At 45.2% G+C, this 24,967-nt stretch overlaps 1 protein-coding gene across 1 annotated transcript in view; it reads left to right on the top strand.

Moving 5' to 3' along the window:
- Positions 1-24,967, top strand: part of LOC141018306 (rho guanine nucleotide exchange factor TIAM2-like) — a 42,589-nt gene that overhangs the window by 8,631 nt on the left and 8,991 nt on the right. The window contains exons 2-8 of the mRNA XM_073493241.1: positions 11,747-11,900; positions 13,461-14,603; positions 15,889-16,390; positions 16,815-16,990; positions 18,958-19,182; positions 20,784-20,969; positions 21,057-21,203. Of these exons, the coding sequence (XP_073349342.1) occupies positions 13,467-14,603; positions 15,889-16,390; positions 16,815-16,990; positions 18,958-19,182; positions 20,784-20,969; positions 21,057-21,203 (2,373 nt within the window). The 5' untranslated portion in view covers positions 11,747-11,900; positions 13,461-13,466. The remainder of the gene's footprint in view (positions 1-11,746; positions 11,901-13,460; positions 14,604-15,888; positions 16,391-16,814; positions 16,991-18,957; positions 19,183-20,783; positions 20,970-21,056; positions 21,204-24,967) is intronic.

The raw sequence follows: 24,967 nt of genomic DNA on the forward strand, positions 1-24,967 counted from the left end.
TATGTAAGACAACAGGGCGGCTCAGTTTAACATGGTTGGTATGCTTTTATGTGACAGCGGCTCTCAAGACGAAGTTCCACTTGTATGTTTTCATCGAAACAGTGAAACTAAAGGAAGGAAAATCATCTCAAACCTGGAGGATTCATGAAACATCCAGCTGTGACTTTGTTCCAGCTGCGTCGCTCACATGTGGAAACTTCTGTTGGACTTTGTGTTTCCTGTTTGGGGGATAAAAAAGCTCTGAGGTCGTCGTTTCTGTACAGTGACAGCAGGACAGGAAGTGTGTGACGGGATGTTTGACCGTTCAAACACAGCTCAGAGGAAATGTGTGTGTGTGAGTGTGTGTGTTGACGTCATGTTGTTTACAACCAGGGTGGGAAATTCCTGCAGCAGCAGCCAGATGTTGCAGCAGTTTGTCTCCAGGACGGTTTGGCTAGAAGCCGACAGTCAGATCTCAACTTCCAGCTAGCTGCTTTAAAAAACTTTGAAAACATCCTTTAATGACTCGCCTTCAGCCAAACATTTAACTTCCTGATGCACTTCTCTGAAAATGTCTGAACACGAAGCTGTGAGCTGCGATGAACCGCCGTCATTGTCGTCTCAGCAGAATCCCGGTCGGCCTGTCTTTGGTCTTCGTCGTGTCAGAGGTGTTTTCTCAGCCTCAGTCCGGCTGCTCGGTCCGATCAGGATCATTTCCACGACTCTGCTCGCGCGCTCAGCCCACAAACAACAACTGCTGCTCAGTTTGTCTTTGAAATACTTTGTTCACCTCAGTGAGTTCACTGAACAAGCTTTCACATTCCTCTGAGGCTGCAGGTCCAAACCGATCAGCGAGTGTTAACCTGCTCTCAAACAAATCAGCCTTTCTCTTGTTTTTCATCTCTGACATGAACTTTAAACTTTAATCAGGTTTTCAGGACAACAAGAGAAACATTGTTCTCATGAAACAGCTTCAGGACTCAAACAGAGGAAGAGAAGAAAAAGGTGATTGAGTTAAGTTTTAAACGAGTCAGTTCTGATATTTAGAGAGCGTCATGTGACAGATTTAAAGCTCCTTTCTGTTTCTGCAGACGCATCGTCTGCACTTAAACTAAAGGTCAGGAGGTTTTCATCCTATTCTTGTGGTTTTGGCAATCCCTCCGATCAGATATGATGTTTGACGTAACAGTGAAACAATATCAGGCCGAGCTCGGGGCTGAACCGCACTCAAGGCCTGTTGTCTGAACCAGACGCAGCCACACACTCCAGACTGCTTATAAACAGACGACTGCCTGCAGAAGCAAAACCTCAGAAACAAGCAAGAATCTCATGAACAACAAAAAAAGACCATTAACAGAAAAGCAGCAGTGAAACATTCAACAAACCGGTGTTTTGTTTGTTTGTCAGAAAAAAAAGCTCAGAAACGTGCTCAGCTTTGGGTGACCTGTGGTGGGAAGTGTTCTGCACTCTGAAACTCTGAGCAGAAACCTTTAAATGTTCTCTGTTACTAAACCAACAGATCAGTTCGAGCTTGTTCAGTCTCTGTTTGCTCTGTGGTCTGACTGAACCACTGAGTCCTGCTGGTTTCTGTGTTGAGCCGTGGATTCAAAAGTATCACGAGTTGTTCTGCAGGCCGACACGAGCCTGACAAACACTCAGCAGCAGGTAAACACTCAGCGGTGAACCTGACTAGTTGTTTCCATCACGTCTCGTCCTCTTGGCTCAGATCTCTGCTGCTCCTTTTATCCTCCGACATCATTATTCACAGTTTGTCGTCTCCTTTCAGTCGGAGTTTTATCTCAGAAGAAAACAGCACATGTTGCCTTAATGGGAACATTTTGCTTCAGTCAGCCGTGAAGGACCATCATTGTGTTGAGTGTTTTTCAGTGGGAGGCTCCAGAAACTGACAGAAGTTCTTCAGTCATTGAGGCTCCAGACTTACTGGTCAACATGTGTCCAGATACAGATCAGACACAAAAACCTCCTGAACATGAAGGTGTAACACTTCTGAGACTGAGACCAAACTGCACCACAAACGTCTGTGGTCCTCAGTCACAATCCTGTCTTCTGAACAGCCCAACAGCTATAACCACCCAACAACCAACCAACAACCAACCAACCAACCACCCAACAACCAACCAACCAACAACCAACTAACAACCAACCAACAACCAACCAACAACCAACCAACAACCAACCAACCAACCAACCAACAACCAACCAACAACCACCCAACAACCACCCAACAACCAACCAACAACCACCCAACAACCAACCAACCAACAACCAACCAACAACCACCCAACAACCAACCAACAACCAACCAACAACCACCCAACAACCAACCAACCAACAACCAACCAACAACCACCCAACAACCAACCAACAACCAACCAACCAACCAACCAACCAACAACCACCCAACAACCAACCAACAACCAACCAACAACCACCCAACCAACCAACCAACAACCAACCAACAACCAACCAACCAACCAACAACCAACCAACCAACAACCACCCAACCAACCAACCAACAACCAACCAACCAACCAACAACCAACCAACAACCACCCAACAACCAACCAACAACCACCCAACCAACCAACCAACAACCAACCAACCAACCAACAACCAACCAACAACCACCCAACCAACCAACCAACAACCAACCAACAACCAACCAACAACCAACCAACCAACCAACAACCAACCAACAACCACCCAACAACCAACCAACAACCAACCAACCAACCAACAACCAACCAACAACCAACCAACAACCACCCAACAACCAACCAACAACCAACCAACCAACCAACCAACAACCAACCAACAACCACCCAACAACCAACCAACAACCAACCAACCAACAACCAACCAACAACCAACCAACCAACCTACAACCAACCAACCAACAACCAACCCAACAACCAACCCACCAACCAACAACCAACCAACAACCAACCAACAACCACCCAACCAACCAACCAACAACCAACCAACAACCAACCAACCAACCAATAACCAACCAACCAACAACCACCCAACCAACCAACCAACAACCAACCAACAACCAACCAACCAACCAACAACCAACCAACAACCACCCAACAACCAACCAACAACCACCCAACCAACCAACCAACAACCAACCAACAACCAACCAACCAACCAACAACCAACCAACAACCAACCAACAACCAACCAACCAACCAACAACCAACCAACAACCACCCAACAACCAACCAACAACCAACCAACCAACCAACAACCAACCAACAACCAACCAACAACCACCCAACAACCAACCAACAACCAACCAACCAACCAACAACCACCCAACAACCAACCAACAACCACCCAACAACCAACCAACAACCAACCAACCAACCAACCAACAACCAACCAACCAACAACCACCCAACAACCAACCAACCAACAACCACCCAACAACCACCCAACAAACAACCTTTTTGTGGATCCGTTTTCACAACGTTGTCGTATGAGCGCATATCCTTTTTACACAAAGGAAAAACGTTTCCACTTTTTCTGAAACTGTTCTTAATCTTGTTCATCTTGCATATTTTCATTTTAAGCCTACTCCCACTGACATGTCAGAAACTCAAAAGGACAAAACCAGCTCTGTCCTTTTAGTCCTTTAGATTTAGTGTTATTACATCTTATTTTTATAGTTATTTCATAGTTTCATCATTGTGTCAGTGACACGTTCAGTATCAGACCCTCCTGTTCTTCTTTGTTGGTGTCACAGTTAGCATGTAGCTCTTCTTGTGTGTTGATGGATGTGTTGGGGGCCACGGGGCCTCGCAGCAGCAGCATCTGGAGGCTGAGTGAAAGGACCGACGCCCGGCACTCATCACTGCTTTGTCCAGCCTCTCTCTGTCTCTGTTAGAGGACAAAAGGAGGACACACACTCACACACACTCACACACACACACACACACACACACACACTCAGTTGTCTGGTTGGATTTCAGAGTTCAGTGAAGTTTGTCGCAGTAACAAATGTTGTTATGCTGCAGATCATTAAGATCGTTTAGTGTCGGGGTCCGCCTCACTGAGGACGTGGGGTCTCCAGGGGTTTCTGAGGGGCCCCGGGGAGTCCCCACAATGTGGCTTTAAAACCTTGACTCGGTTTAAATACCTCCTGAGTCCTGGAAGCATGTTTTCAGAAAAGCTCAGGTTGTTGAGTCAGAAAGTGGAAATGAATTTCAGGCAATAATGCACCAAGTTTACCATTAAATAGTTTTTCTTAGTTTGAATTTGTTGTCTTTGTTGTAAGCGGTCGGTGAAGGTCTCCAGGCTCCAGCTGTGATGGTAATACTTTAATTTTCCTGCTTGTTGACCAAAGAAAACAAAGTTTCAGTCTGTCTTGGCCACACGAGTAGACGCCGGTGATGGTTTTATGTTTGAGGTCAGATCATCAAGTTTATTTGATTACAGAGACACTAAACCTTTGCTGCTGTCATTGTCCCTCGTTTTGTGTCGTCATTAACCAAATAAGATTTGACTTTATCAATCATTACACAGAGACAGATTCAGTCAAAATCTCATTTCTGAAAAGAAACATTAGTTCGGTGTGAAAGAAGCGACAGAAGCACAAAGATCTGACCGCCTGCCTGGTTCATTGTGAAGATCTTTTACATCAATTCAGACAAAATGCCGTCACTTTAAGGATCTATAATCAATATGTGTTATACTCCCAGTGTATAAAATGACGGTGGGGCTGCTTGTGGTGATGAATCTGCAGCTCCTCTCGTCTTTACGAAGCTTCATTGTGAGTTTCAGCTTATCGTTTGTCTGCTCTGGTTCACTCAGCGCTCTCATGGTGTCAGAGAAAAATCTGTAAAAATCCACAAACACAGTAAGAGACTAGTTGGTGAACATTGCATGGAGCATTTAGCAGCTAAAAAGACGGATATTTCCCTCACGAGGTGGTGGAGACCAAAAACAGAGCTAAAAGTGAGAGAACACTGGAGTTTGGGACAAAAACTCCATCATCTCAGTTATTTCAGGGTGTTGGTGTAAAACGTCTGATGAATGGAATTTAAATAGTTTTTTTATAACCAGAAACATTAAATGAAGACGATGTGACCGACATGTAAGAACAGAGATGTAAAAACACAAACGGGACGAAGAGGACGGACCGCCTGAGGACTAACTGTGATTTATTGACAGCGTGCTGCAGATAACCTTCTGCTGCTTAAACCAAACTACATTTGAGCTGCCATCAAACCTGATTAGACTCTGCAGCAGCGCCTCAGTCTGTCAGCCTCCACGACACCCACAAACACTTCATTCAATTAACCGGAGATTAGAGCGGAGACTCGATCCATCACGGCAGCTGAACGTCCTGCTGGGAGACCTGAGGATGATGATGGGGGGTGCAGGGACGATGTGCACGACATTCAGACAAAAGCGTGTTATCGATGTGTCGGCCTCAAATGTCGCCATTTTACATTTCTGCAAACCACAGACACGTTCACAGTCAATTCAACATCTCTGCACCAAACGTCTTATCACGTTCACACTGCATGTACATGAACTGACTTTCATGTTGAGACGGCTGCATGAAGCCAGAGACCACTGTTCACGACAGTGTGTCAACATTTGTCAGCGTGAAACCACTGGATATTTTTAACGAGGTGTCGGGATGTTTTCCAGTCGTGTTTGTGGAGACAGAACCAGGTATTTAAGACAAAACACGATGTTTTCTAACACTAACCCAGTGGGTTTTGTGCGCTGGATGTCCCTGACTTGTGTAAAGTAGGCTTGAGCCCTAAGTTATATATCGTACTGTAAGTTATTTAAATGATGTGAGTGAATGTGTATAAGTAGTTGTAGTTTGGAGCCTGAGGCCACAGAGCTGCTGTGTTTGATGAGGTGGGACTGAGAACGTGTTGAACGTGGAGCAGCTTCAGAACAAAGTGGACGGTGCGACACAGTCAAGATAATGACTTCCTCCCCTGTGGCTCTCTGAGCTGTGAGGACCGTCTGCTGTTGGTCATCTGGGACCGACCGCAGTGATCCCAGTGTTTCTGATCCCAGATCAGCCTGCTGCAGTCTTCTTCACTCCTTCTGGATGTTTGAGGCTCTCCAGAGGAGGAAGCAGCTGCAGCGGCCACACCAAACCCAACACTCGGCCCCACCTGAGTCCGGGGGCCCCGCCCGTCTGCCCGCCGTGCCAGGACAAGGACCCCAGTCAGCCGGGACAGGAAACAGACCCCCCCCCCCAGCCCAGGCACACTTCCTCTGATGGGGGAAAGTGGCTGCTGGCTCCAGCCCCCCACCACCACCACCAGCAGCAGCACCCTGCTCCTTATCGAAGCTGTTCCCATGGGGAGGTGGAGCTCCGTTTGCTCCAAAAACACAACACCACCCCTCCCCCGCTCCTGCTGCACAATTAATCCCAAAGAAAAAGTTCAACAAGGGAAAATGATTCAGTCTGAACCCAGAGGGGAGCTCTGTAGTCTTCATGAACCAACATCAACGTTTGGTTTCTGGATCAGTCCGGTTTCTTCTGCTCATCCAGAACATTTCACTGTTGCACTTAAAATGAGTGATTAACTGAATTTCTTCAGACTGGAGACGTCACCTTGAAGTTCATCTTAAATCTGTTGATCAGAAAGAAAAGAAAAGATAAATTAGTTGAGAGTGAAAATACTTGTTGCAGCTCTGAAGACAGAAACATTAACCTGGTCAAACTCAACTCTTACTGTGAGATTCATAAAGACAAAGTGAGACAGCTGCTCGCTTTCTGTTCCTCCTCTGAATTATTTCTCCTCTTTTATATTTGTCTCTATCTGTGATTAACTGATGCTTTGCTTTGCTTTACTCACCTGCAGTCCAGTAACAGTTCACTGCAGCTGCACAGTCTTTGGTTTTTGGGAGGTTAATGTTAATGTTTCTGGTACCAGAACTACTCCAAATCTACTTTCTGGATTAATGTGACTGAACACACCATCATCAGTGTGTCTGTGTGCTGAGCTGAGGGTGTGTTAGTCGGTCCAGCTCCATGGTAACTGTCAGGGCGGTGTTACATATATTATATCACACCACAATTAACGGCATTTTTGTGTCAGTGCGTCGTCTGGACCCGTCAGAGTTTGAACGTTCTGGCACATCGCAGCGGCAGAAACATCCTGCTGCTGGACTGTCGGCAGAGAAACACTGACTGTGACTCAGAGACATCATTGACCATCACCAGACTCCCTTAACAAATCAGCTAATTTTAGGAGTTGTTGAGTAGCGTAAAACTTTATCACCATTATGAAACTCTGTCTCTGACAGATTCTGAATCATTGTCTCCTTCCTGTAAATTCAGCATTAAATGAAAACAGTAAGTTGTGTGTTTCCTTGTAAAAAGTGTCAGTTTGTGGCAGCATGGCTGCACCAGCCTGTCTGCTTCTGTGTCTAAAGTGCTAAAGTCTGACCTGCCAACATTTAGCAGCTGTTTGAACACACTGTTTACACTGATTTCACCATTTACACTCAATTTATGACAGAAGATTTTATTTTCATTTCCATTTATTTCATTTTATTGATCTAAACATGTCACATTTTACAAATACACTAAACAGTAACCAGTATAGGCTACTGCTTTGTCCCCAGACTCCCTTAACAAATGTGTCAGTTTAGTGAGTTGTTGAGTTGGAGACACTTTATAAACTGTGTGAAACTCTGTCTCTGACTGATTCTGACTTATTTGTTGCTTCTTGTAAATTCAGCAAATGTTCAACATGAACTTCTTTCTGTCTTTGAGTCAAACATGGAGTCTGTTTGTCCCAGTGATGGACGGGTTTATCTGCATGTAAAATTGTCCACTCAGGACGGATGGTAACACCTTTTTGTATCTTCTGACATTTTATAAACCAAACATTTAATTGATTGATGATGAAATCATATTTGTCCGTTAAGACAGGATCCAGTGTAGAAGTGTGGTTGAATGTGTGTGTGCAGTGTTTGTGTTTGAGTATCTGCTGCTGCAGGAGTGTTTCAGTTTCCTGCTTTTCAGTGCCGATCTGGACTTCCTGTTTCCTGCGTCCTCGACACAAAAGCTTCATTACACCGAGAGGAGAAACAAACAGACCAACATGAGTCTGTTTGTGAATTCAGACGTCCTGCAGCTTGTTTTCTGCTGAAATCTTTGATTCTTTGATATTTTCCCTTAAATTATCTGTTTGCATTTTGATTATTTCAAAGATATTTAGCATTTTTCCAGTTGTTGTGTCATTACATTTACATATTGCATCACACTTGTCTTAATTATTTCTTTGTAGATTTTCTTTCTTTGATTTTTTTCGTCAGTTTTATTCAGCAAAGACCAAGTGAAAGTCATGTTTGTCTACTTTTTGTTCTGCATTTTTAATTTTTGAGATGTTCAGCCTGCAGCTGTCTCCGTCTTTGTTGTGTGCTGTTACCATGGTTACAGCTGTCATGTGACTGCAGGGATGCGACAGACCAACGCTCATTATAACCTCTGACCTGCTGCCTGTCTGTCATCTCTGCTCACCTAGCATTAGCATTAGCATTCACTCACTGAAGCACCTCGCTGTCTGAAGAGGAGAAGCTGAAATGTTTGAAAATGTTGTGATTATTTCTTTAGTGAACATCTAGAGGAGGATTTAAAATCAGTCCTGACCGGACTCGTTCCTTCTGAGAGCAACACGACATGTAGCGCTAACGTTAGCGACACAGCAGCTCAGCTTTTTATAAATGTGGTCGCGCCGCCTGCATGTTTAGTTAATAGTCATCTTTGTGTCAGCAGCATGAACATGAAGCCAAGATGGTTCATTTAATTAGAAGTTATTGTCATGTTTGAGATATTAGTTTTTTAATTAGTTTTCTTTATCTGTCTTCTGTGTTTCAGTCGTATTGTTTGAAAGTGTAACGCCTCGTTGTCGAGAAGAATAAACCCTCAAGTCTGCGTTAACGGTGTTTGTCATTGCAGCGCCACCGTCAGGCCGTCAGTGGAGCTTCAGAAGCATCAGATGATAAAGTCCAGTCAGTGAACAGGTGTCATTCCTCCGTACAAACCTCGATCTGCACTTTAATCAGATTCTTTTCATTTCAAATCTGATGAATTCCTTCAATATGTCGGCCTCACGCCTGCCGGGGGAGGGAGGGTGAGGGGTGAGGGGTGAGGAGGGTCTTTGTCCCTGAAGAATGGGAGGGGTCGCCCGTGGCGGGGCGTCCTGCGAGCCGGCAGATGGCCGATGAGACGAACAAACAAAAGTGGAGGGCAGAGCAGCTGAAGGGGGGGCGGGGGGGCGGAGTCAGGGGCGGAGTCACTCCGGTCAACTTTCCTATGCTGAGACATCTGTTATCATAACCTGAGATTAACTTCATCATAACCTGAGATTAACTTCATCATAACCTGAGATTAACTTTATCATAACCTGAGATTAACTTTATTATAACCTGAGATTAACTTCATCATAACCTGAGATTAACTTTATCATAACCTCAGATTAACTTCATCATAACCTGAGATTAACTTCATCATAACCTGAGATTAACTTTATCATAACCTGAGATTAACTTCATCATAACCTGAGATTAACTTCATCATAACCTGAGATTAACTTTATCATAACCTGAGATTAACTTTATTATAACCTGAGATTAACTTCATCATAACCTGAGATTAACTTTATCATAACCTGAGATTAACTTTATCATAACCTCAGATTAACTTCATCATAACCTCAGATTAACTTTATCATAACCTGAGATTAAATCAACAGATTTCAGTCGTATTCATCAGATTTTCTTCCCTCTAATAATAATTTAACAGTTTACAAGCCTCCAGCGAGACACCACTGCTCGCTTTAGTTTCAAGTGTTCACTTTGTGCTTTTAACAGACAACACTGGGTATTTACTGACCGTCTGATATCTTCCAGCCGCGTTTGTAACAATAAAACTGTGTATTTGAATCATGATGGTTTCTGAAGTAGTTTTGTTGGGAAATAAAAACAAACTGTATAAATGCTGAAAATTCACCAACACGAACAACAAACTGAACGTTTGGAGCTCCGTGCAGAGCTGCTGCTCCTCAGGCTGAAGACATTACATGAGTTGTTTTGATTGAGTGTCTCTTCGTCTCAGTCGGAGCTTTCCAAGCCTCTCCTCAGATATCGCAGTCCTCGGTTCAATGACAGAGGTCGAAGGTCACTGATGCGTTCGGGGTCAGCAGAGCATTGTGTTGCCGTCGGCGCTCCCCTCTCTCCTCCTGCTTCCTCCTCAGCTCTGGCCTCAGAGACAGGATGGGCCTCGCCCTCCCTGAGCTCGCTGTACGAACACACTGAACCTTAAGTTGTCCGTGACCTTTGAACTCTCGCCGGCTCGCTCAGGAAATGAGCCTCAGAGCTCTTCATCGTTCTGCAGGAGACGTCTGACTCGGTGTTGATGTTTGTTGTGGTTTGGATTTTATGTAATAAAGCAGGCAGGAAGACGGACTGCAGGACACGAAGGTCTGCTCACAGCTGCACACGAGCTCTGAGGACATGAAGCACAATAAACTACAAACGTCTTTGAATCAGGAACCGTCAGGATGGATTATGAATATGAACAAATCTTCAGTAATTAACAGTTTTTGATACTGAGGACACTTTTCTTTTGATACCAAAGTGAGTCTGAGGACGTCAGACGTCTCTCAGTCTCCTGACTCTTTGCACTCGCCTCGTGGATGTCGTGAGTCCGACTTGTTCAGTCTTGAGATCTGTACTCGTCTCGGTACTGAGGCTGTTGTGTCTCGGACTTGTCTCTGTCTCGTGGCTGTTTTGACTCGAGTTTCTACTGAACTTGGACTTTTCTGGGACTTGTGGGTGTTTTCTTGTCTCGATCGAGTTCACCACAGTTTGATCTGGTTTTGGTGGCCGTCCTGTCCCACCCTCCTCAGGTCGTAGTTTTAAGTAGTGTTGCTGAAACAATCAGTGAATTATTAAATTACGTGATTGACAGAAGATTTATCAAGAACAAAAAACATCCACTGATTTTAGATTCAGATTCATGATCCCAAGACAGGAAATTAATTTACAACCTTCTCAGTCAGCCAAACATCCGTCAATACACGTAAAACATAAAAACATTTAGTTTGAGATCATATAAATATATTTCTGTCTGTTTTAAGAGAGAGACCACTGTTTTTATCGTCTTCAATCTAAGTTCTTGCTTTTCTTCTTTTTACATCGTTATAAATAATGAACACATTGTGGGGGGATTCTTGGACTGTTGATTAAAGTGAGACATTGTTGTCACTTTGGACAGTTTGCTGTCAGCATCTTATTTTTGTCTTCTGATATTTTCAGTGTTGATTGCTAAATTTTAAATATCTTGTCAACCGATAATAGACATAAACTTGTAGTTGTCTGTCTCTGCACGAAGCTGAAAACCTGGAGTTTCTTAAAATAGCTGCTGTCTGATGACCTCAGCCTGCAGCGCTCAGATTGATAAAAAAAGAAAAAAGACATTAAGGAAACAGAAAGAGAGAAAACGAGGAGAAAATTGCTTCACATTCCAGAAAACCCAAAATAAACAGAGGACAGAGTGAGGTCTGGTCTCAGAAGCAGAGACGTCATGGAAGAGGAGGAGGAGGAGGAGGAGAGGGGAGGAGGAGGACGAGGAGGAGGAGGAGGAGAGGAGGAGAGGGGAGGAGGAGGAGGAGGAGGAGGAGGTTTATACAAAAGTAAAGTCTGTGTGCTGAAGCTCATGAAGCCCCTCCCTCCCTCTGTTCTCCCCCAACAGATGAGCCGACGTGAAGAAAGGGGGCGAGCGACATAGACAAACAGAGAGAGAGAGGGAGAGAGAGCAGCTGGAGGCGACAGAGCGAGCTTCAGTAGTAAAGAGAGAGAGAGAGCGAGGAGGCAGCAGGACGGAGCTGCTGAGTTTCAACAAACAGGTAAAACTCTTTATTCTCTCCGCTCGTCTTTTATTCACTTCACTGAAAGAAATTCTATATTTTTTACTCTTTATTACAATTTCTGTTTTCACCTCTGATCTGATGGATGTTGTGTGAAAAAGTGTGTTTGGAAATGAAAAACTAGATCATGTTGCTCTTTATTCTGTGATGTGACGTGGTTTCATCAGAGAAGTTGATCCAAACTGAACAGATGACAAAGTCAAAGATGCATTCATGAATTCAGTTCACAGAGAGGAGGCTGTAGTCTGAAGCTGTAGTCTGAAGCTGTAGTTTGAGGCTGTAGTCTGAAGCTGTAGTTTGAAGCTGTAGTCTGAAGCTGTAGTCTGAAGCTGTAGTTTGAAGCTGTAGTCTGAAGCTGTAGTCTGAAGCTGTAGTCTGAAGCTGTAGTTTGAAGCTGTAGTTTGAAGCTGTAGTCTGAAGCTGTAGTCTGAAGCTGTAGTTTGAAGCTGTAGTCTGAAGCTGTAGTCTGAAGCTGTAGTTTGAAGCTGTAGCTTGTGTTTTAAGCAGTGAACAGCCTGAGGAACAGTGCTGACACCAAAACACAAAGAGGAGATGAATTTAAACTATGAGTTCAGTAGTACTCACAGTATTAGTACTGCAGTAAAACACAGATACATGTTTTGTTGTATTTTGGCAGTCGATTTATTTAAATTCACTTCATCAGCAGTTTGATTCAGTCGTCAGCTTTAACTTCTCACCGCGACGCTCAGGTGTGTCAGCGCTCTGTGACATCACTGGTTGCAGGTAGCATCAGGCGTGAAGCGCCATCATCGATCAGCTTTTAAATGGCATCTTTAACACTCGGACTACATCGAGAGGTTGTTTCTGACTTCCTGTCTCAAAACGAATGCAAGGAAACATGTTGTTATGTAGAGAGGGTGAAACGTTTAACATCAGTCACTGAACAAACAAAACCTTTAAAATATCTAAAGGAACAAAACGAATCCGACAGGTAACCATCGCTCGATTAAAGACGATATCTGATGTTCTCCATTGAAACTATCATTCTGAGCGAGGTTATTAAAGCTAAACTAAAAACTAAATCCAGCTGTGGAAAAACATTTACATATAATATTACACATTTTAATTATATTCATATATTTATATACATTTAAAGGTGCAATATGTAAGAATGTGAAGAACTAACAGTTTTACATTATGACCTTTTCGTATTGCATTTTAGAGATAACTACTGATGTTAGCATGCTAATCAGTTAGCCTCAGACCATACCGGTTCAAAGCTCTTGTGCTAACAGTGACTGAGCTCAGTCTGTCTGGACTGTTAGCTGCATGGCTAATTGAGCTAACAGCAGCTACAGTCAGAGGTAGATAGCGGTTACTCTGTTGATTTGTTGCTCCACTGCTCATTTTTACCCCGTGGCCCCCCGAGCAGATCAATGAGGCCCTGTTAACAGCAGTGTCTTTATAGGCGGTTACAAATGTAATTATTATTTTGAATTTTTAAATGTAAATATATAAATCAGAGCAGCAGCTTCTCCATAATTTATGTCCCATGTTGATGATGTCATCCTCCTCCAGGTTACCATGGGAAACACAGACAGTCACAGCAGCTTCGTCTCTCCTGCCAAGTCCTCCTGCACAGTCAGGTTCTCCTCCAGGAGGGAGGAGGTGCCGTCAGCTCGCAGCTGGTGGAGGAGCAGTCAGGGAGGCAGCCGGAACCGGGGGAGGAGTTACCAGAACCAGCACGCCGCCGGCCCGCCGTACACCTCCTGGCATTATGAACCCAGAGGAGGATCCAAACTGGGATCTCCTCAGAGATACTCGAGGGGGGAGCGAGTGCAGGGCGTCTGCAGGAGTTACTTGGAGAACGGCGGGGGGAGTAATCGAGAGAGCGGCGGCAGCCCTAAGGTGCTGCTCAGCAAAGATGGCAGCATGAGGGTGGAGTTCACCAACTCCAGGGTCGTCCCCATGGAGCCTCAGGGGCTGGCCGGCCTCCCCGCCTCCACCTCCACATCTCCACCGGTCGCTGAGCCCTCCCTTCGCACCAGCAAGGGCAGCTCGCTCAGCTCCGACGGTTCCTGGTACGACTCGCCATGGGGGACGGGTGGCGAGCTTGCTGACAACGTGTTCGTCAGCAACGGGTACGCCACCTACTCCTCCCCCCGCACTGAGGAGACCGCCACCACCAGCAGCGGGTACAACACCTTCTTCTCAGCCCAGGTGGACATCTCACCAGGATTTAACTCCAGCCTCCTCTTCCCCACGGCGGAGACCAACGAGTTCACCTCCACCACAGGCTACAACACCTGCTCCTCCGGGCGGACGGAGGACAGCGGCATCGGGGACTCTGTGATCCTGCAGCCCGACCTGAGAGACTTCAGCCTGGTTTCACCCTCCTCCACCTCACTGGACAACGTTTACTCCAGCCACAACACGCTGCCCGCCTTCCCCACCGCACCGGACGCCTCCCTGCAGCAGGGGACCGCCTTCTCCTGCGCGGCGCTGCTTGATGATGTCATCCAGGAGGAGGAGGGGTCAGGAGGAGGCGTGGAACAGCTTTACTCCTCCCTCACGCTGCCCTGTCGCAGGGTCGAGCCCGTCAGCACCTCCTCCACCTCCACCTCCACCACCGGGAACAACCGCAAAGACTTCCTGAAGAGCCGAATCAGACGACTGAGCGACTGGACAGGAAGTCTGAGCAGGAAGAAGAGGAGGATCCAGGTGAGAAACAACGAGCGCGTCAGAATGTAAAAATACAAACTGTCTTATAGGAAGTCAAAGAACAGAAGACTCAAAATATAACAGAAAAACAAAGAGAAGAACATAAATATTAGTTCTTTCACACTTTCATTACATGTTTTCATTTTCCTCCATTTTTCTAAAGATTCAGTCGATTTCAATTCAATTCAAGATTTTCTATTTTTCATTTGAAATTTGAATTTTACTGAGTAGTATATAAGTATTAGATTATGTTATCATTCATTTATTTGTCTATTTAATCATTTAATCATATAATAATTTATGTATTTAATAAAATTAGTTTTGGCCATTAAAACCCTCCAAACCACACAGGATGTGATAATAATACATATTCTGTATATTTGTATGTAAATAACTTCAATACAGGGTTAGGGTTAAGTAATTGTCATGAAAACACCTGAATAGACTTTAAATAATAATATTTGACGTCCATGTCCATAAATAATACTGTTCTTCAGTGATATTTAATATGTTAATAATATTCAGTCTATCATCCGTAGACATGAACGTCCACATCGTTTATCCTCAATGAGATCACTGTTGAAACAAGCTTCTGTTACAGGAGTCGAACATGTGAACCCAGCGATCTGTAATGAAGTGGAAAGTTGTGCTTGTTCAAGCTCAGGCAGAAGAAACATGAATAAATAGATTCAGTCGTACAAACCTGGTGTGTGTGTGAAGAATCCAATGGTTTCTCACTTACAAATGTTGAAACACTGTGTGGAACAGTGGTCTCTGGCTCGGCAGATGCACGTTAAGCTTTGTCCCGACGTCGAGTCAAAACATATCCAGTTTTGTTGGCTGGAATATGTCCTGTTAAAAACATCCAGTGGTTTCACGCCTACAAATGTTAAAACGTTAGCTCGCTCAGTGGTCTCTGGCTTGGCAGCTTTTGATTTTTGGCTTTGTCCTGATGTCGCTGGTGAATCTGGTTTTGCTGCCACAAACACGGCTGCACAGTTCTCACCATCTCTGTAAAGTATCCGGTGGTTTCATGCTCACAAGTGTTGAAACCGCAGCTGACGTGTAAATTTGTTGAAGGTTTACAAAATGTTAACTGCCAATATTTTATCCTGGCGACTGGTCTGTCTGGAGTCTGAACATGAAAACCAGCAGATATTACAGTTCATAGTTCTGTGTTAAAGGTAATAAGTGTAATGTCCCTCTAGTGGCCACAGGATGAATTTCACCAGCTGTGTTTCCTCTTGTTGTTAAAAACCAAACCTGCCGTCTGATTCCTCCTCAGGAGCCGTACGGCAGCGACACCAGCGACGTCTTCATCAACGGACTGGACTCCGGTCTGGCTGGCTGCAGCACACTGTGGTCCTTCAACCCTCTCCACACTCTGAACCAGAACCAGAACCAAAACCAGTTCCCATCATTCCACTGTGGCTCCTCCAGGAGCCTGAACCTGAACCAGAGCAGCGACGCCCAGCGGCAGAACGTCTACAACAACTTCATGCAGGAGCTGGAGACGGGCTGCAGCAGCGCAGCCGACCGGACCGAGCCGTCAGAGGGGGACGGAGAGGAGGAGGAGGAAGAGGAGGAGGAAGAGGGGGAGGAGGAGATGGACGGGGAGGTGGAGGTGGGTGGAGGCGAGCAGCTGGATGTCCTGTTTGAGAAGGAGCAGGGCGTGGTGCGACGGGCCGGATGGCTCTCCTTTAAAGCACTCATCACCGTCAACAAGGACCGGAAGCTGGAGCTGGTGGCTCGCCGCAAGTGGAGACACTTCTGGGTCACACTGAAAGGTACGACACAACAAACCTGAGGAATATAATGTTCATGTGTGATAGTCAGAGTTTCCTTAAAGGAACAGTTCACCCAAAACTACATCCAGTCATCATCTCCTGCCCCAGTGCCAAGTGTCGTAGTCCACCAAACATCTCTGGAGCTTCACAGTAAAACAGAGTTGCAGCGTTCTGCTGAACAACTGAAGCAGCTGGAGATGATTTAAACATCAGACGTCTCCATGCAGCTCGTCTGCTGTGATCAACCTGATCTGAGGAGACGATATTTAACCCTTTATTAACATGAAGTCTTCACTGAAGCTGCTGAGATAAAAGCACGAGCTCGCCTGCACATCGAGGGTGTAAATATCGTCTTTTCAGATCCGTTTGTGATCTCGGGGCTTCTGGAGTGTCGAGTTAATAACTGCTGGTTGTGTCCTCTCAGGCTGCACTCTGCTGTTTTATGAGACTTACGGGAAAAACCTGAGCGCCGATCAGGAGCTTTCTCCTCGTTACGCTCTGCTGGCCGACGACAGCATCGTCCAGGCCGTCCCCGAACATCCCAAGAAGGAGCACGTCTTCTGTCTGAGCAACTCGCACGGAGACGTCTACCTGCTCCAGGTGAGACGAGCACTCACACACACATTTACACATTTTTACTTGATTTATTATTGTTCATCTTTTCATGTTATATTGCGAATGCGAGCGTGGATCAAAGATTACTGATGAATTTTCTGCAGCTCACCAAACCTCTTGTTTCTGTAAATAACTCTGTGACATTTCTGACATTTCTGAGTGAAGCTGCAGTGGTTTGTTGGGACGTCCTCTCATTCTTTCTATATTTGAGTCCTCTCAGTTTTCTCATGATTGTCTGACTTGTGTTTGCTGGCTGTGTTTCTGTTCCCATCATGCTCTGCGGTTTCAGTCCCAGCACAGTGTGAATGAATGAATGAATGAATGGGGCACAGTGTTGTGGACGGCTGTGGTTTCTCTCAGAACCGTCAGCGTCGCCACAAACATGCACAGAGCCCGAGCACAGTTCAGGATTTCTCTGCCCCTGTTTCTGCCGGCTTTACAGCACAGACACTGTCGGGCCGATGGCTGCAAGCCAAGACAAATATGGATGGTAGTTTTAGTCCCACAAAGGAGAGCTGAAAGCTAAAGCTAAAGCTAAGCTAAGCTAAGCTAAGCCCTTTACACCAGGGTTTTGTTCATTAGACTGCAAAGAAACAAAAGAGGGTTACCTTCTTCACTTTGATCTGATCACAAACAGACTCCATGTTTCTACTCAAAGACAGAAAGAAGTTCATGTAGAACATTTGCTGAATTCACAAGAAGGAACAAATAAGTCAGAATCAGTCAGAGACAGAGTTTCACACAGTTTATAAAGTGTCTCCAACTCAACAACTCACTAAACGGACACATTTGTTAAGGGGGTCTGGTGATGTTGTGGTCTGAACAGCCTCAAAGTGCTATAATCTGATAACCTTGTTCAAACCAGATGAATTTGTTGATCTCCAACATTAAAAGCAGAAACAATCTGGACCTGAGAGGATGTCACGTCACAGAATTGGTGTAAAAATAGCAGCAACACATTTCCTGTCCTGACTTCAGGGAACATTTATCTCCTTCACACTTTTTACGAGCTCAGAAAGCACTTCTTTATTCCCAGAGTAACTCTCACTCCTCTCAGCCGTGGAGTGTGTTTACTGACACACAAATCACACGGCGGTCCATCTACAGCTCGTCTCCATGGACCCCAGAGGCTTCACAGTGATGAGGAGGAGGAGGAGGAGGAGGGTGAGCGGCACAGAGGTGTCGAGGAGCCTTTTGTCAGGAGCTGAAAGGAGCTGAAGATGGAGGGTGGAGGAGGGTGAAAGCCTCTAATGGGAGTCACGACACTCGGCTAATTACTGCAACAAATGCTCCTCTTTACGACAATGACCCCGACAACGAGCTGCTTAATCCTCCCAAACACAAACACCTGTTAGTGTCATGAAATGAGAACTGCTGCTCTTTATTTCACCAGTTTTATGTCCAGAAGACTTTTAGTCTTTAAGCCTGTGAAACATCAGGGGACCCTGACGTCTACAACCTGCTGCCTCCAGCTGTTTACGACCTCGTGAAGGAAATGTTTCTCAGCTCAGACTTTATTGTTTCTCATCATTAAGTTCTCATTAAACATTTACGCCTGCAAGAGAGCAAAGTTTAGTGTTTTTTAAATCAGTATATTTAAACTGTATTACCGTAGAGACAAAAGAATCAAGAAGACACAAAAACAGGCCAAATGGATTACACTCTCACCAGACTCCCTCAAGAAGTCGTCTGATTTTAAGAGTTGTTGAGTTGGAGACACTTTATAAACTGTGTGAAACTCTGTCTCTGACTAATTCTTCATTATTTGTTCTTTCTTGTTAATTCAGCAAATGTTCTACATGAACTTCTTTCTGTCTTTGAGTAGAAACATGCAAATAAAAAATGAGTAACAACAAAAAAGTAAACAAGAAAGCATGAAGCTCGTGTCTTCTTCACCTGCTGCAGCTCTGAACAAACATGAATTAACTTCCTGCCACCTTCGTCCCGTCCAGGCCACCAACCAGACCGACCTGGAGAACTGGGTGACGGCGATCCACTCGGCGAGCGCCTCGCTGCTGGCGAAGCGTCAGGGGAAGGAGGACACGCTGCGTCTCCTGCGCTGCCAGAGCCGCTCGCTGCTGCACAAGATCGACATGGACGGAAAGATGAAGAAGATGGCCGAGCTGCAGCTGTCCGTCATCAAGGAGCAGAAGAACAGGAAGGCCGTGGAGAGCCAGGTCAGTGTGACGGGGGGTTACTGGGACCAGTCATGGAGGCAGCACCAGTGTTGGATGTGATCCAGAGGTCACAGGGTCAGGTAGAGACAGGTCAGCCATTTTGAAAATATCCAGAGCGACGATGGTCATTTTCACAGTTTTCTGATGTTTTACAGATTAAAAGATTAATTGATTCATTAAAAAATAACCAACAGATCAACTGAGAATGAAAACAAACTCATATTACATGAACATCTGGACTGTGTGAAGGAAAAACAACATTTCTAAATCACTTTGTTCTTAATGAGTCATTTATTTAAAGTCATGAAAATCAAGAAAAAAGACAAAATGATTTGATTTTTTTCAATGTGGATTGAAAATTAATGGACCAGTAGAACAATGTGGGGATTTAATACGAAGGTAGACACATACAGAAGCAAATAAAATCTATTTTTGTTGTATTTTATTCATTAAAGTCTTTATTTTCGGTCCTCCATAAGAGACACAGTGAGGTTAGACAGGCCCGTGGAGTAAAAGCTGCAGAGACGAGCTGTTAGCGGAGCTGTTAGCTGAGCTGTTAGCTCTGTTAGCAGAGTTAGCAGCGCTGAGAGGAAACGCTCTGTGAGTCTTCACATAACAAACAGCCTCCAGCTCAAACTCACGTGGAGTCGAGTTAATATCTGTTCCAGATGTTTGGAGCTTTTACCGGCAGCCTGAAACAACAAACGGTTTCCCGCTAACGATAGAGCCAGACGAGGCTGCTCAGGGTGACATCATGAACCAAATGTTGAGGTGGTGACAGCGGCATAAAAAACCTACAGAACCCGGGTGAGAAAAACTACACGCTCAGTCAGCCAAGTGAGGTTTGATCACCTCAACGGACACTTCAGCAGCACTGATCTGAACTCAGTACCATGGAGGCCATGTTGACTGGACGTCTCAGTGCGAGCAGGACGAGGTTCAGACAAACAAACATGGAAACACGATCGTATCACCTCCACAGCAGACAGCAGAAACTAATGTGTTGTTTTAATTGTGGGACATGTTTGTACCTGATGGTTCACAGCTGGAGTCGGACTTCTTCATGTGAGAGACAGAGTCCAGATGTATCGTTGCTGCTGGTTAATCTGTTTCTGTGAACCGTGAAACTGATCCCAGAGCTGCTGTTTGACCCCACAGCTCCCCTGACTGGAGATTAAAGGCTCATTTCACTGCTCCACATTCAATCAGACAGAAGAGACAGAGGGACATGGAGGAAGGACACAGTTTGATTTTATATAATGTTTAATCTTAATGTTTAATCTAAGGATGTCAAATCAATCATTTCAAGTTTGGTGTGGGAACTAGTCAGAGAGGGAAGTAGAGGAGGAGGAGGAGGAGGAGGAGGAGGAGAAGAAGAGGAGGAGGAGGAGATCCTGTCAGTGGTGATGTGAGATTAGACTCAGTGACTTCCTCACAACAAAGACGAGAGGAGTGAGAACAGTAAAGACGGTAACAGAAGTAATAGTTGGTACATTAAATAATCTAATATTAACCAATCAGAGGTCAGACGCTGTTGTTGTTGCGGTCGTGGATCAGAGGCTTCTTCGCTGATGATAAAGGTTTCTACATGTTGTGTTCAGATCCAGCAGTGGGAGCAGAACCTGGAGAAACTCAACCTGGATCTGTTCCGGCTGAGGTGTTACCTGTCCAGCCTGCAGGGCAGCGAGCTCCCCAACCCCAAGAGTCTCCTCGCTGTGGCCAGCCGGCCCTCCAAGAGCATGCTGGGACGCCTGGGAGTCTTCTCTGTGTCCTCCTTCCACGCCCTGGTAAGAACAGCCAGCAGGTGGAGACACGACCTCCGTCCTCTGATTGTGAACGGTGGATCTCACGTCGGACCTCTGGTCTCTCCTCAGGTGTGCAGTCGGGATGAGGCGACGTTGAGGCGTCGGTGTCGGACTCTGTCGGGAGGAAACCACAGGAGGCGGGGCCTGCCGTCCTCTCTGAAGGCTCTGGATGGACCCAACAGACGCAGCGGGGACGACCGACACTCCACGCCCCAGGTAACACACCCCTCTGATACACACCTGTTTATCTTCCAAACAAGGAGACAGCTGTTTAAATCATCAAACCTTTGTTCAGCACAGAATAAGTGTTGGTATTTGATGTTTCTGCAAACCTCAGAGACTGTTTGAGACAACGTTTGATTCTCAGTGGTTGTTTGTCAGATTGAAATCTTCCAGTTCAAACTATTTTTACATAATCTCGGCGTCCACACTTTGATTGTGGCTCTGCACGTCATCCCGCCTCTCTGCTCTGGTTTCTGTCGCTCTGAAAACAGCAAAAACGTCTTTAAAAAGCTCTCACGTGTTGCCGTCCGTCTGCATGAGGCTGATGTTTAGTCCCTCTTTAGTTCTGACCGTGCTGAAGGTCGGTGCTTCAACTGCGGATCATCAGCCAGCTGAAGTTCCCATCATCCTCGGCTCCGCAGGGCCCCCGTTTGATAAACAGCGAGCTATTTTAGGCCTCGGAGAGTCCAGAGGAGATAAATCTCTGTGCAGTTGGCTCCGTGCTTTGACAGACGGACGCTGTAACACGGCGACACGTGTCCTGAGTGTCAGCAGTGTTTTAATGAGCTGTCAGGTAAAGAACCTGGAAACGAGACCACACCCCGGCCCGGGCAGCACCTGGATCCTCCTCATGGGTTTACTTTGGACTGCACACATGTAACGCAGCGTCTGCTGCCTGTGGATGTACGCTGCTCTCACTGCTCTCCGTGTCGACGTTGTCTGGTGAGAAGTTTTTTTCTGTGTGCTGGATCTGGATCTGGATCTGGTTCAGGGTTTTTGTGGGTCTGTTCTCAGATCAGATCTGATGAGGTTTCTGGGCAGACCCACAGAGGAGGACATGTGGAGTTAATTGCTGCGTCGTCTCTGCAGGAGACAAACAGCTGGTTTAATCCCACAAACATCTGACCGACAGCCCAAACAGTTACTGGACCAGAACCACCACCAGGTCCAGGGGGGCAGACTCTAACAAGGTTAATCCAGTCCAGAGAACTGTGACGGTCTGGTGACGGTCGTTAAAGAGCTTTTGTCCTGTAGAGGATCCTGCTGGATAAATGTTAGTGTACATTCACAGATGAGGTTTTTCAGCTGGCGTCGTCGTGTGACTCACTGAGTCTCCGACAGCACGACTCCATTTTTAACTGCTTCTCGTTCTCCTGTAGGATCTTAAAACGTGGGTCCGTCTCTGCCAGCTCACCCAGAATCCAGAACTCAGGACGGAAAACATGATTATTAATCAAACAGGAAGGAGAAAAAGTCAGATTATGTGTGAAATCTATTTTTTGTCCAAAAATGTCACATCTCTACATTTGAAGTTGTCACAGGTTGAACACGTGGACGAGCGATCAGCAGAGATATGGAGATGATGTTTGTGAGCGTGAAACCACTGGATATTTTTAACGAGCTGTCAGGACACTTACAGACATATTTGGAGCAAGAAAACTGGATATTTTTGAGGAGCCGTCGGGACTTTTTCTGAACGTGTTTCTGGTACAAAATCAGATCATTTTGATCCTTCAGCTGGGTGAGACAGATCAAGCCAGACACCACCGTTCAAGACGGTGTTTCAACATTTGTTAGTGTGAAACCACTGAATATTTTAACGAGACATCGGGACACCTCCAGACATATTCGTAGAAACAAACCTGGATGAGGTTTTTGGACATTTCACATGTGATAACAATATATTTCACACATAATGTGACATTTTCTTTTTTTCCTATTTCAATAATAACTTTTCTGTCATAAACAACACAGACGTCTAAAAGTTCACGAGACAATAAACAAGGAAACAAAAACAAAACAAACAGATTTAGTCGGACACGAGACAGAAGAACATGAAGTGAAGTCACACGTGACGCAGACGAGAAGTGAAGCAGGAAACTAAAGCAGGAAAGTCCTTCTGAGGCGTTCTGCTGAGTCGTGTGTTGACGATGTGTTTACTGACAGTCGGTGGTCCTCAGACTCCAGACTGACTGCAGCTCCTCCGCTCTGATTACTGCTCCCACTGCACAAACCTGTAATTTCAGCGCGGCTCAACCCCACATTTTTTCCCATGATTCTCTGGGGCTCATTTTGGTTTTCGATCCGGAAGAGAAATTAAACTCAAAGTCTTTTTTTTCTTTCCTCGACAGATCGTTTTTAATTAAGTTTAAATATAAACTGAACGAGTATTTTTAGTTCTGTCCTGAGTCATGTGTGTGTGTGTGTCACTGTGTGTGTGTCACTGTGTGTGTGTGTCACTGTGTGTGTGTCACTGTGTGTGTGTGTGTCACTGTGTGTGTGTGTTTGTGTCACTGTGTGTGTGTCACTGTGTGTGTGTGTGTGTGTGTCACTGTGTGTGTGTCACTGTGTGTGTGTGTTTGTGTCACTGTGTGTGTGTCACTGTGTGTGTGTGTGTGTGTGTCACTGTGTGTGTGTCACTGTGTGTGTGTGTGTGTGTGTGTCACTGTGTGTGTGTCACTGTGTGTGTGTGTGTGTGTGTCACTGTGTGTGTGTGTCACTGTGTGTGTGTGTGTGTAAGTGACATTCAGTTTACTTTCATATAAATCAAAGTGAAGATCAAATCATTTCACTTGACATCAAATTTTTAGTATTTTTGTGTTAAAAAATGACAAACGATTTCACAGATCGACTTCCAGCTTTAAATGTAATTATGATTTTTACTCGTAATGTTTCAAAATATCCCAGAAATGTTGAAAAACGACACAGTTTTAAATCATAATCTTGTATAAAGTTGTTGCTTTGTGTTCGGGACACAAACTGTTATTTATTTCAAGAATTCGGTCACGATGATATAAAGATGATATAAGCATAACGTCATAGTGTAATGAGGAAAATATTGATATATTTCAACATCAAAATGTTGTGAAATGATTCTCAAAAAACACAATTTTCATGACAAATATTGTAACTATTGGCATCGCCTCCTCGTGGCCTTTAAAACAAAACAATAATAATATTGTTGTTGTAAGTGAAAGTTCATTCTTGTGCAGTTCGACTCTTTTTGTCATCGTCATGTTGAAACAAACACAAACCAACATGTCTGTGGATGTGGTGTCCACATATTTTTGGCCATTTATCGTCGCTGCTGCCACCTGTCGACCTTTAACCTCCCGAGGAGGAGAACAAAGAGAGGAGGCGCTTTATTCAGACAGCTGCTGCACAGCAACCTGCTGATCTGAGGAGGAGGAGGAGGAGGAGGAGGAGGAGGAGGAGGAAGAAGAGGAGAAGGAGGAAGAGGAGTAGGAGGAAGAGGAGAAGGAGGAAGAGGAGGAAGAGGAAGAAGAAGAGGAGGAGAAGGAAGAGGATGAGGAGGAAGAGGAGGAGGAGGAGGAGGAAGAGGAGGAGGATTAAAAGATCTGAGAGCCTTTTATTCTCCCAGAATTCCTTTGTCCCTCAGTTTTAATCCTTCAGTAGAGGCAGAAAGTCTCCTCCTCCTCCTCCTCCTCCTCCTCCTCCACAGGACCTCCACCTCCCCTTCTCCTCTTTTAACCTCCTCCCTTCCTTCCTCCCTCTTCTTCCTCTCAACATGACGCCTCCTTCCTCGTTCATCTTCTCAGTGTCCTGCTGCTCATTCATCTGTAATTGGTTCCATTAACATCTCTCTGTGCTCCTCCTCCTCCTCCTCCTCCTCCTCCTCCTCCTCTTCCTCCTCCTCCTCCTCCTCCTCCTCCCCTTCATGTGATGTTTGTTCAGATAAATACTTTTCAAATTATTTTTGGTTTTGTTTTCATTTGAGTTTCCTCTTGAATTTAACT

The sequence above is a fragment of the Pagrus major genome, chromosome 22 (assembly GCF_040436345.1).
Source record: "Pagrus major chromosome 22, Pma_NU_1.0".
In the NCBI taxonomy this organism is placed as follows: Eukaryota; Metazoa; Chordata; class Actinopteri; order Spariformes; family Sparidae; genus Pagrus; species Pagrus major.